At 44.1% G+C, this 11,720-nt stretch overlaps 2 protein-coding genes across 3 annotated transcripts; both read left to right on the forward strand.

Moving 5' to 3' along the window:
- Window positions 1-4,616: 4,616 nt before the first annotated feature.
- Window positions 4,617-5,257, forward strand: LOC133917686 (BAG family molecular chaperone regulator 5, mitochondrial-like). The gene is given in 2 exon segments (XM_062361558.1): window positions 4,617-5,208; window positions 5,210-5,257. Coding segments are annotated over 2 exon segments (513 nt in total). The 5' UTR covers window positions 4,617-4,743.
- A 1,287-nt stretch (window positions 5,258-6,544) lies between these two features.
- On the forward strand, window positions 6,545-11,235 carry LOC133919687 (PHD finger protein At3g20280-like). 2 transcript variants are annotated; one of them, XR_009909953.1, is made up of 5 exons: window positions 6,545-7,191; window positions 7,910-8,231; window positions 8,405-10,110; window positions 10,689-10,802; window positions 10,939-11,235. XR_009909953.1 is itself a non-coding variant. In XM_062364157.1 (4 exons), the coding sequence occupies exons 1-3, from the start codon at window positions 6,829-6,831 to the stop codon at window positions 10,072-10,074; spliced, it is 2,355 nt and encodes a 784-aa protein (XP_062220141.1). In that variant the 5' UTR covers window positions 6,545-6,828; the 3' UTR covers window positions 10,075-10,110; window positions 10,939-11,235. The 2 variants fall into 2 exon arrangements, 1 of the variants encoding a protein (XP_062220141.1); XM_062364157.1 differs by lacking the exon at window positions 10,689-10,802.
- Window positions 11,236-11,720: the final 485 nt, after the last annotated feature.

Here is an 11,720-nt window from a genome sequence, read left to right on the forward strand (position 1 = left end):
GGTTCTCTTGTGGCTCTACAGCTCCATCTTGCTGGAGATTCTTGAGATTGTCATGGACAACAATCTCAATGATGCCGCTGTCTTTGAGAAGATCCTCGACTTGTTTCAGAACAACAAAGAGAGCCGTCCACTTTACCTTGAAGCGGAGTTCAAGAACTTTGTTCAAGGCGATATCTCCGTCAACGACTACTACCGCAAGATGAAGACCTTCACCAATGCACTAGCAGATGTCGATCAGCCCATCATCGACAAGACTCATGTTCTCAACACACTCTGTGGTTTGAACAAGAAGTTTGCCCATCTCCGACTCGTCTTCGGTGCCCAGTGTCTGTTCTCGTCGTTCATTGACATTCGCACCACTCTCCTCCTCAAGGAAATCTAGAAGACTGCCAATGTGTCTCGTGCCACAGCCCTCCTCTCTGGGACCTCTAGACCCAAGGGTTCTGGCGGTGGATAGCACACCAACGTGGTCAGCATCCATCTTGGCCCACGGTTTACAATCTATGGATCACAACCGGTGGCTGGCCCGCCTGCACCGCCTCCAACCGCGTTGTCCCCCTGGGTTCCGTGGTAGCCGTGGCCGACCACTCCCACGGCACCCCTCACCGTCATCATCTTGGGACCAATAGTCCCTTGTCGACGTCTTCAACACCATAAAGATGACTCCACCAACGTACTCCGAATGGTATATGGATTCGGGCGTCTACCTAGCAGTTACGTGAGGTTTGTCATGTACGCTCCCACCAGAAGTGTTTTTTGGTTGATTTGTTACATGAACACATAGGCTGCAACTAAAAGGTTTTTAGTTTTCTTTGCTAAGCACATATCGATTAGTGCACCAGGATTTTCTGTGCAGCACTATTTTTGAGTGGAATTTGCTCGCGTACCATGTTCACAGCACAGTTTTTTGGCTGAAATTTGCTACATGCACATAAAGATTTACACCTATGACAATAACAAGCAACCGAGAAGTGTAAATTTGTGTGTTCTTTCATGTGGTTTGTTTTATTTCATATTTATATGGTGGTTTCTATTTATTTTGAAGGAGGATTATACTGAGCAACATAGACCTTGCATTTTGTTTGCGTCGACTAATTGGTAGTGTGTCACTCTATTTTGTGTCTGATTGCTGATCACGTCTTCTTCTTTCATCGATGATATGTTTCATCACTCCTTGGTGCTATTATATTTTGGTTGTTCTGTATGTTGTTTGAGAAGGTATTGATATGATATTTTATTGAATTACTTTGAGTTAATTATTATGGATGTTTCAACAACATGTTCATGTCAGTCTGTTGGTTTCTAAATACTCCTTAGAGTTTGTTACTTGAAAGTCAATATTTTGCTCTGAATTGAGTTCAAGGTGGAGGATTCTGAGTGCAAAAGATAAAAAAATTTCTACTAGATACTATAATATTTGGTATTGCAGATATAATATGATTTTGCTGTCTTCTCTCATTCAGAGAAGTCTAGTACAAAAATGTATAGATACTATAATATTTGGTACTATATTTAGTACATTCATGCTGTTTTAAAGAGGGAGACGTCCGCTCGTGAGGTTTATTACAGAGTTTTTTTATACTCCGTTAATTGGATGTTATACCTTCATCTAGACTTTTATTTCAAAGGAGCAGTTAATGAACATGTCATGGAATTCATATTCTTTTATGACCGTCAGTTTGGTGTACGTAATGGTAACATATGCAATTTGATCTTGTAAGAGTGTTGTTTGCTGAGTTTTGTGTTTCAGGTGGAGCATATATGATTTCATAAGATGAGTTCTTCACTGAAAGTTTTATTAGTTACCACATGTGATATTTTGGCTTATGCTTTTGATGATTGAGCGTTGCTCCAGTTTGGATAACAAGGTCAGTTGCACAGACTCGGACTTTTGGTAGGGTTATAAATTCTTGAAGTCCTAGATTATCCGTCTGCTTTGTTGATAGTTGTACGTTGGGACCTACTGGGTATTTGCTCAATTTGACTCCGTATGAAGTGTTTGAAAGACTCAAGTGATCATAGTCATTGTTTAGCTCTTCAAGATTTCGAAGATAATTTTTTTAGGATATACTTATAGGAATTTTGAGTTAAGGGGATGTTTGTTAGAATCATGTCTCAAAATTATAGATAGGCTCCTAGTTAGATACGCTCCAAACATGGTCTATAAATATAAGCCAACCCCTTATATGTATCCTGAGCTATTATAATATAGTTTTATCTCATGTGATTTTTTTACATCCTTATTGAAGGTTTTTTCCATATTAAATCTGCGTCTCCCGGATCCAAAATTTCTAACACCCGGTATATGACAAAATGAAACCATTCTCATTCGATCAGGCCAACACCACCTTAAACTCACTCGCCATGCTAGTAAGTCTCATGTACTTGCAAACACTCTGTTGTCTTTCAACTATGTCTCCCGTGCAGCTCCGAACAACAGAAAACAGAGCAACACATGACGGAGCATCAGGCCCCATGATGGCTCAGCTTGGAATCCGTGCGGTGCTGGGACGCAGAGTCGCCGTCGTCGGTGAAGGAGGCCCGACTTGGGCTCGCCGCTTGCTGCAACGATCCAGGGAAACGAGCTCGTTTTGGGCTGGATATAAGCTATTCCTGCCGCGCCCATGAACATAGAATTCAGCCGATCTGTGATTTGCAGTACTTCACAGCCCAGTATCGTTGCAAGTCTCTCGTTTGTTTTTCCCTCGTTTCCCTTTTTGCTCGCGCCATTTTGGCTAGGCTCTTTGTTTTCTTTGTGATGTATCGCGGGAGAGAGATGCTACGCGCGGTACAACGGTGGGCTGTCGAGCCTGCACCAGCGCGCTGGTCCCCAGGTCCGGCGTTCCGGCGTGCCTGTGAATCGCCCGTTCCGGCCGCCACTCCGCCAGTGAAGGTCAAGTCAACCCGCGCTGGTGGTTGCATGTGGTGGCCACAAGGAGGAGGAGGCCGTGCGCCCGTGCCGCGCGGCACGACGGTACGGGAGGGACACAGATCCTCTGCATTAGGAGCACTCCACAGCCTTTGATTTGAAGATGGATGGATTGGATCAATCGCTACAGTACGCTACAGTACCTGATGCTACAGTAAGTATTAATTAATTAACGCAGGGAAGTGTAGCAGCAGACTCATATTACTGTACAAACAGTAATCCTCTGCATTAATCGTCACTAATGCAGAGGATCCGTGTCCGTACGGGAGCCAGCCGGTAAGTTGGACTCCGTGCGTGGGCTGTGCGCCTATGCTAGGTTTTGGCTCCGCGCTGCCTTTGCGGCTGGACGCACGCACATCGCACGGGACGGGACAGACGCGTAATGCACAATAATATGAGTCTGTATGAACAGTATTCTGCTATTATTTACTGTTTATTGTTTCTGAAGGTACTATAGCACGCAACCTGTACGTCCGTTCCAGATCTAACGGTTTAAAAATGTGAATGTCACGGTACTATTCATCCTCTGACTTTGCTTTCAGAGGATACGATTCCGGACGGGACCGAGTCCCCATTTAAATAGACTTAAAATGTTGTTTTTAAAAGAGTTATAAACTATTTAAGCGGTTGATTTTTAGTTTCAGTTTTTAATGATTTTTAGTTGATTGAGGACACAGATATAGTTAAAAATAAATTTAAAATTGATAAGTAGGTTGAGGCAAGCTTTTTTAGCTTTTTAATATGCTACGAAACTAAAATTTTATTATAAAAATTAATAACTAAAATTTAACAAACACAATCACTTCCGATCCTCAGATAATTAGAATCTCTAATAAAACTACAACCTACCACGTTTCCGGATACGAGCTGTTGATTGCGTCGTTGGCACCACTTGTAGAGTCGTAGTTTCGCTATGCACACTCGCCCCTGGCCACTCCTTTCGCCAGTTTACACACTCGTCGCACATAACGTCATTGTCTGTGTGAGTTGCCTTCGAATCCTCAAAAGGAGCGAGTCTCGCAAAAGATTTGTAATTTCGTGTTTTATTCCAGATACGGATACGTGCTGCCATTATTTCCAACTTTGCGATGCTTGATGCTGTGGTTAATGTCTTGGGGTGGCGCCTGGGTGACTCATCTCAAAGTTGGGCCGTACTGGTGGCAAGTATGTGCTTAGGAGAAGATATTTTCAAACAGCAATGAATTTGACATTAAAATTGACTCCAATTGTTTTGCCAGAGCCCACCACCTTGACCCCGCACATTTTCATGGACATATTGCAATAACGCCACCTAGGCACATGCACAAGGGGCCACTTTCTAGGGTTGAGCTCCAACACTGGCTCCTATGCTTGTCTACTCCAGCGAACGTAGTGTTCCAGTCCATTATCTGTTAAGTACTTTGTGTAGCCGTTGCTTAAAAATGCTATTTTTTTATCAAGTTTTTCTTTCAAAGAAAAAATAGGGAACTTTATGATACTGGTGTAGCTAGATTATTTGTTCCTTTCTTAGCTATGTCACTTTTTAGGAAATTTTTTGTTTACCTATGCACCGAGGAGAAACATGTCTCGTAGCCGGAAGCGGCGTACACAAAGCAATGCATAGAACTATAGCCACCAAAAGAAAAAAATGCAGTAGCATAAAAGCACATCCTGACCTCAGCCAAAGCAATAGGCGGCGTCGTGGACCGCGAGTGCAACGCTGCACTCGGCTCTGTAGATTCAAGATACTAGTATTGGCCAATCACAACTGCGTAAGCAACATAGCACACTCTCCTTGTTCCACTGATCCAAAGCTCCGCTCACTCCGAGGTCCCATGGGATCCTACCACTACACCTCTACTTCACAATTCGTCTTCGCCGCCGTCGATTCCAACTCCAAGCCGCCCACAAACCCAAGAACACCGTACAAATCCCCATCACATCTCCTTCGGAGGAGACTCAGGGGGAGATCGCCAGGCGCGGCGGTGGCCAGCAAGATCCAAGCGGCCTTCCGTGGGCACCTGGTCCACAGGCACGTCTGCGCCACTGACGCCGAGGCATCGCGGCTCGAACGGATGCTCCGATGGCAGGAGACCGTGGACGCCATCTGCGGCGACGAGCGTGAGCGCGCGCGGTTCTCGGAGGCGCTCATGGTCGTGCTTCTCCTCCTCGACGCAGTGCCTGGGTACTACCCAGTCGTGCGGGACGCGCGACGAGCCGTGAGCCGCCGCGTGGTCGGTCTGCAAGAGGTGTTTGACGCCGTGATCGTGGCGCCCGAGGCCCGTGATCGTGGACGCTGCACTCGGCTCTGTAGATTCAAGCCTGGAGCAGGTTCTTGAAGGGATCTAGGGCGCCGGGGAGGCGCCGAGGCCGACGCCGGCGACGGTGGCAATGGAGGAGGTCGGGAGGAGTGGTACGTGCTGTGGAAGGTTTTTTGGGAGCATAGCGAGTAGGGTGCCTAGTGCGCTATGATCGTACATGGACATGATCGGACAATACAATATGAAGTGTAATACATGTATTTTGTTGATGTATACTACAGTGAAGTGATATATGAACGTGAGAGGAATACACACAATTATGTAACTTTTTTCGTGAATAGTGAAATACCATGAGTGGCGGATATGGCGGTAGGGAGTGGTGGAGGGTTGGTGATGGCAATGACAGTGGGTAACACAGTGGCCAAGACGTCAAGGGAAAAAAAAGGCGCATTGATAGGAGTTGAGAGTGCACAGGCCCAGGTAACTCAAGCTGGTAATTCCGACCGAGCCCAGGCAAATGTTTTTAGCAGCCCAGCTTGCACCCCCAAATCCAGCCTACCTGGCCCAATCTCTACTGCACCACGCAGACCGAGAAAACTAACTAACCAACGCCATCCATGAGACCGGCCCGTCCTGTTCGCCCACATCCACGATTTTTTTATTTTTATATTTCAAAAATCAAAAAATTGTAAAACTAGACACTTGTTTTAAAAGATTATAAAAATAGGCTATTATCGCTCATTGAAAGAACCATCCTGCAACATGCGATATCTTAAAAAATAAAGATATCACATTTCCAATGGATATCATGTTAAAAAATAAAAGGGCCCCATTCTATTGTTCTCAAAATTCAAAACACTATCGATGTAGTCATAAAAAATTCAAAAAAATATATGTTGTAGAAAATATTACGATCTAACTCTAAAAAAATTAAAGAAAAATATAATTTGTACAGACTATGTACAATAAAATTTATCTTTTTTTATTTCTTATCATAAAAGTAATTGTTTGAGTTGAATTTTTTTAAAAATAGTAGATTATAACATCTTTTACAACATACTTTTTTTATATTTTTCATGACTATTTGATAATGTTTTGAATTTAAGAGCAATGAAACCCAATATTTTTTTATTTTTTAACCTGTCGCCGGTTCAAAGGGCAACAAAAAGGGTGGCAATAGTCTATTTTTATAATTTTTCAAATAGATGCTTAATTTTGCAATTTTGTATTTTCGAAATATAAAAATAAAAACTCTACATCCACGCCGTCCATCTAACCCGCACCCGGGCTCCACCCGCCAACCCAACCCCGAGTCCCACCGCTCATAAAGCGGCAAGACAGAGAGAGAGAGAAAAAAAAAAAGAGAGAGAAGGCCCCGTGCTCTGCTGTGTTCTATTCTACTACACCTGCGAACGACGTAGTCCCCCTCTCTCATCGCCCCCCTCTCGTCCCCCCCGCCTCCCGCTTCGCGCATCTCACCGCCATCTCACTCCCGACCCACCCCCTTTCCCTTCCCGCTTCTAATTGAGCGCCAAAGCGGTGGACGTTTGAATTCCCCGCAGCTTCCGCTTCGAGCGCCTTCTCGAACCTTCTGTAGACGGCGGCGGCCAGCCCCGGTTCTCTCCCCTTCTACCCTAGGGTTTCGCGTTCCCCTCGGGCATGGAGGACGCCCCCGCGGCGGCAGCCGCTTCGGCTGCGGTGAAGCGGCGGCGCGGCGGCGACGAGAGCGGCGCAGGGCTGAGGCGGGTGGCGGAGATCGTGATGGTGCTGGCCGCGGCCGGGGAGGTGAGGGCCGGGAGGGAGCCCACGGCGGCGGAGCGGGCGCTCGCGGCGGAGGCGCGCGAGAGGCTGGCTGCTGCCGTTGCTGAGGGGGCCGTGCGGCCGAAGGATTTGTTTCCGGGGGAGGCCGTGCGCGCGGTCGTCGAGGATCTCGGCCTCAACCGCGCCAAGGACCACGCTGCCATGGGGTTCCGCCCGCCGAAAGCCTCCATCGCCGACAGGCTCATGCTTACTAAGCGCAAGGTTCGGCCAATTCTCTAGCTTCGCTCCAGCATTCCAGTTTAATAGCCTTGTGGTGAACCGGTACGAGCAGCGAGAACCTGAACAACTTGGGTGGTAACTACAATGTGAGAATGCTCGTGTGACTATTGAACCGTATTAGTTAGTATGACATTGCTGCTTGCATGGCACAAGCTATCACATTTGAATGCTGCACTATTGAACAGTTAGTTCTTAAGGTTTTCCTGGAGAGCTGCTCATATATTAGTATGCTTCATTACTCTTGTTGTAGTAATGTAGTCTAGTTCGACACGTTTTATTTTCCCTTGGAAAGCTGCTGCCTCGTAAGATAGATTTACTTGGCATGCACACGCTTTGAGTAAATGTTTAGCTTTACGTTACTTGGTAGTGAGGATATCGTATAATCAGTATGTCTGTGAATTGAATGTCACCGTTGGCTTGCGTCCATTGAACTTTTCTATGCGTGGATCTGTTTGAAATCGTTTATTATTGTGTTGACGTGATTGTTATCAGCATTGAGCGGTTTTGCGTGGGTTTTCGGTTACAAATCATAATTACTTTGACTTGAAACTTAATCACCTATTGTTTCGTTACCTAATTATTATGAAATTGTCTAACTGGTTTTGAGATGGTGAGTTCAACATGGTTACTTATGGTCTGCCTGCAAAGCACTATGTACGTACACCAATTGACTATTTTATTTATCGTCTTCCATTTACAGATGGAAGAAGTCAAGGAAGCTCAAGCACAACCAACAATTAGTGCACCTCAAGCAATTGTCTCAAGTGGAATGTCTGAGTTCCAAGGTTTTCATGGGGCTTCCAAGTTTGGTGTTGGAGCTCCTAGGAACCCACCAGCTGTTGCAGCATTCGCTGCTACTGCCCCATTAAACTCTGCATCCCTAGTTATCTTGAGACCACCAGGATCATCTCCTGTAAAACCAGTTAGCAACTCCTCAGTTGTTACCCTACCCCATACTGGTCCACCGCACCTTAAATTGGAGAGAGATGTTAATGGTGCTCTGAATTTAGCACGCAATGGAGGTGTTGCTTAATCTTCCTGTCCGCAGCATCTTTTATTCATTTTTTTGCACATCTTTTTCTGAGTAAAACTAAACACTTCTTACTTTAGCTTATCATGAATAAGATGCTTACTTGGTTCCTTTTTTATTATTGCAGCTCCGAAACTAATTCCTCTGTATTGCTTGCTGTTGCAGCAACCATTGTCCACTCTAACAAATCAACTCAAGACACATCTGCTAGGTCCAATGTAAATGCTATACAGAGTTCCAGTCAACTGTTGAAAAATCAGGACACAAAGCCAGTGGCAATTCGAGCTGCAACAGGTAACCCTGCTACGGGGCATCCTGCTACACCAGGAGTGGCATTTGTTCCACCAAAACCTACTTTTGCCAACCACAACGATATTGCAAAGAGTGTTCAACAATATCTGCACCAACGTAAGAACCATCCTAGCTGGACTTCACCATCAACTGAGTACATGCATTCTCGCTTGGGCTGTCAAATATGCAAAGTTGCTATCATGGATGCGGACAGTTTGCTTGTTTGTGATGCTTGTGAGAGGGGAGTTCACTTGAATTGCCTTCAGCGCTATGGTAATAAGGGTGTTCCTAAAGCTGAGTGGCATTGTTCAGCATGCCTGGCACAGAGTAAGGGCAAACCCCTGCCACCGAAATATGGCAAGGTTACAAGAACTGTTGTTGCATCAAAGGCTGCTCCACCTTGTGCTGGAGCACAATTTTCGTTGCAGGGATCAGCAGAAAACATGGCCGCAAAGGAGAATTGCCAAAAGTTGGCTGCAAATGGAAATCTTGTGAAGTCAATATCCACAAAAGCTGGTAGCACTGTACACAACACTAATGTATTGGCTCTGAGTGCTACCACGGCTGGTTCACAATCACAATTAGTTTCTACCTTAAGACCTTCAATTGGAAATGCTATTAAAGCTGAATCATCCTCGAATGAAAGGGAAGGAAGTGGGCAATCTTGCAGTAATACAATAGAACATAATATGAAATCCCTTCCTAATAAAAGATTGAGAAGTGGTTTCTCTTTGAACTCTGTGGATTCAGCAAATGATATCACGCATGGTAAGCAAGGTACAGAAATTTCTGGGGTAAAATGCCCAGATAATTCTGCTGGTGGTGCTGAAGCAAAGATCAAGTCCGAAGCACACTCTGAGCCCCTTCCGAGCAGAGATGAGGAAATGGTTGATAATAGTGGAACATCAGTGGAACAAACTGTTGTTACTGAAGAAAAGCTCAGGACACAAGCAACCTTCAAGCCAGATAAAATGAAAGATGTGGAGACTACTACCAACACTGGAACATCAACAGATCAAGGCAGCAACTTCTCTACCGAAGAAAAGCTCCACAGTGAAGTAGCTTCTGAGCCACACACAATCAATCATGTGGAGATGACTGCCAATACTGGAATATCATTATGCCAAAGCAGCAATGTTGCTATTGAAGAAAAGCTCCAGACTGATACAGCCTCTGAGCCACATACTATCAACGACATGGAAATGAGTACCGCCAATGCACCAGCAGTGGATCAAAGCAGCAGTCTTGCTAATGAAGAAAAGTCCTCTGAACGAACCTCTGCAATCAATGATGTAGAGTTCACCAGTTACACTGGAATAGCTACAGATCAAAGGCAGCATGCAAACGGGTCGACTGAAAATGGAATACAAGAACCTCCCAATGCAGAAGCATATAAAGACAAACCTGGCTGTAATGCACCCTCAGATCATGGTAGTACCCAAAAAGTAGCCCCAAATGGCATCTTATGTTCCAAGGATGAAATTTTATGCGATAATGAAAATGAAGCTGTGGGTGTCAATGAAGAAGCAAAAGAAGCCAACTAGGTTCAGTTGTAGGTTGCATACAGTTTTCTCTTGCAGGTGTGTTTCTAACTGAACCAGTTGTTAAAATTCTATGATGTAACTACGATCTATGATTCTAGTCACCTTTGATTTAGGGTTTATATCAACTACTCCCTCCGATCCCAAATACAAGTCCATGAGGACATCGACACGGTCTCCAATATGACACTTGACTAGCAATATGCCAATATCTATGGAAATATATTATTTCAAGTAGAAAGAGTTATATATTATGAAAATATTGCTCATGATGAATCTAGTAACATCAATCTTATGTTGTCAACCTATATGAATTTTTGGATATTGATGATCAAAACTTAAAAGGTTTGACCAACAACAATCCTAAATTGACTTATATTTGGGATCAGTGGTAATATTAAATCTGATTTTTGCGGTTCAAGTATGCCATTCATAACTTATTTCAATGCCATACACGTTAGCCTATTTGAAAACTCGTAGTACTAATATGCTCATGAGACCCTGAGTGGCCTGTATTTCCTGATGTACAAGTTTTTCCCCAAATTCTAGTGTCAAACCCTTAGGTGGGCTTTTCAGATGTACAATTTGTATCTGACCTTGTATGTAATCTTTAACAGATGGAAGTATGTGGAATGTACCATTTGTTTTAGCATCAGTGATTAACTGTGCTCTCTACATTCTCTTGGATAACTTTTTATAAATTTAGTCATCGCCAACCATTTTTCCTGGAGGTTTGTCCTGTGCCCCTTCCTCTCTTAAAGTCCTTGGAAACATGGTCATCATGCTCAGTTCACTCATAATTTAGTAGTCTCACCATTTTCTCTTGTGCATTTCTGCTGACATGAGGTTTAATTCCAATCTACGCAGGTGCCCGCTGCTTCCTGGAGTAGCTTAAAAAGGCTAGAACACAGGGCTGTTGTACCTTTTGCAGTTCAACTTCTGTTTATTTATTTCTTTTTCTTGCTTTTTCTGTGCCTATCTCTGATGCTGTAATTAGATAGGGTCTGGCTGAGTGAGGACTGGATTATCATGTCACAATAATGATTTTTTCCTTCGCCATCACCTTGGGTCATGTACCAGTGTGGTAGTGTGTTCGCGGTACTTTGAATATAGCCGTGAAACTTTGTGACCTTTGAGCTGCTAATCCATCTCATTCTCCGTCCAGAGTAGTTGAGTTTTTTTGTTCGCTTGTAATGGTTACTATATTTTTTCAAGAACTTTCAAGTTTCTGTAATTCACTAAAAAAAATAAAGTTAATCTAATTTATGAGAAAAATTAGGTTCAAAAATCATACCACCGTATGGTTTATTAGAAGAAAAAATAGGCAAAAACCTGATGACGATAGAAAGCAATCGGGTCGACCATTAAAAGGTGATCCATAAACATACACCTAGACACAATGATTATCTAGACACACATGAGGAGCTTGTTGTATGTCATTGTTGTCAAGCTATGTTACATCTCATGATGTAGCAATTTCGATTTCACACAGCAAACTCCCTCACCCGTGACAGATGACCACTGTGAAGCATAAGACAGCTCCAAGGAGGAAAGGCTAGCACCCTAACTAGTAGCCACTATTCCATAGAGAAGGATTTCCACGGCGATGTCACTAGGAAGGACACGATGCCAAATGTGCCAACATCATT

This window comes from Phragmites australis, chromosome 5, assembly GCF_958298935.1.
Source record: "Phragmites australis chromosome 5, lpPhrAust1.1, whole genome shotgun sequence".
NCBI lineage: Eukaryota > Viridiplantae > Streptophyta > Magnoliopsida > Poales > Poaceae > Phragmites > Phragmites australis.

What these genes read in the sequence shown, in the direction of transcription:
- LOC133919687 (XM_062364157.1), top strand. Translation starts at nt 6,829, where the DNA reads ATGGAGGACGCCCCCGCGGCGGCAGCCGCTTCGGCTGCGGTGAAGCGG. An exon ending in TCATGCTTACTAAGCGCAAG is followed by an intron (nt 7,192 to 7,909) that starts GTTCGGCCAATT and finishes TTCCATTTACAG; the next exon opens with ATGGAAGAAGTCAAGGAAGC. An exon ending in GAATTTAGCACGCAATGGAG is followed by an intron (nt 8,232 to 8,404) that starts GTGTTGCTTAAT and finishes TTGCTGTTGCAG; the next exon opens with CAACCATTGTCCACTCTAAC.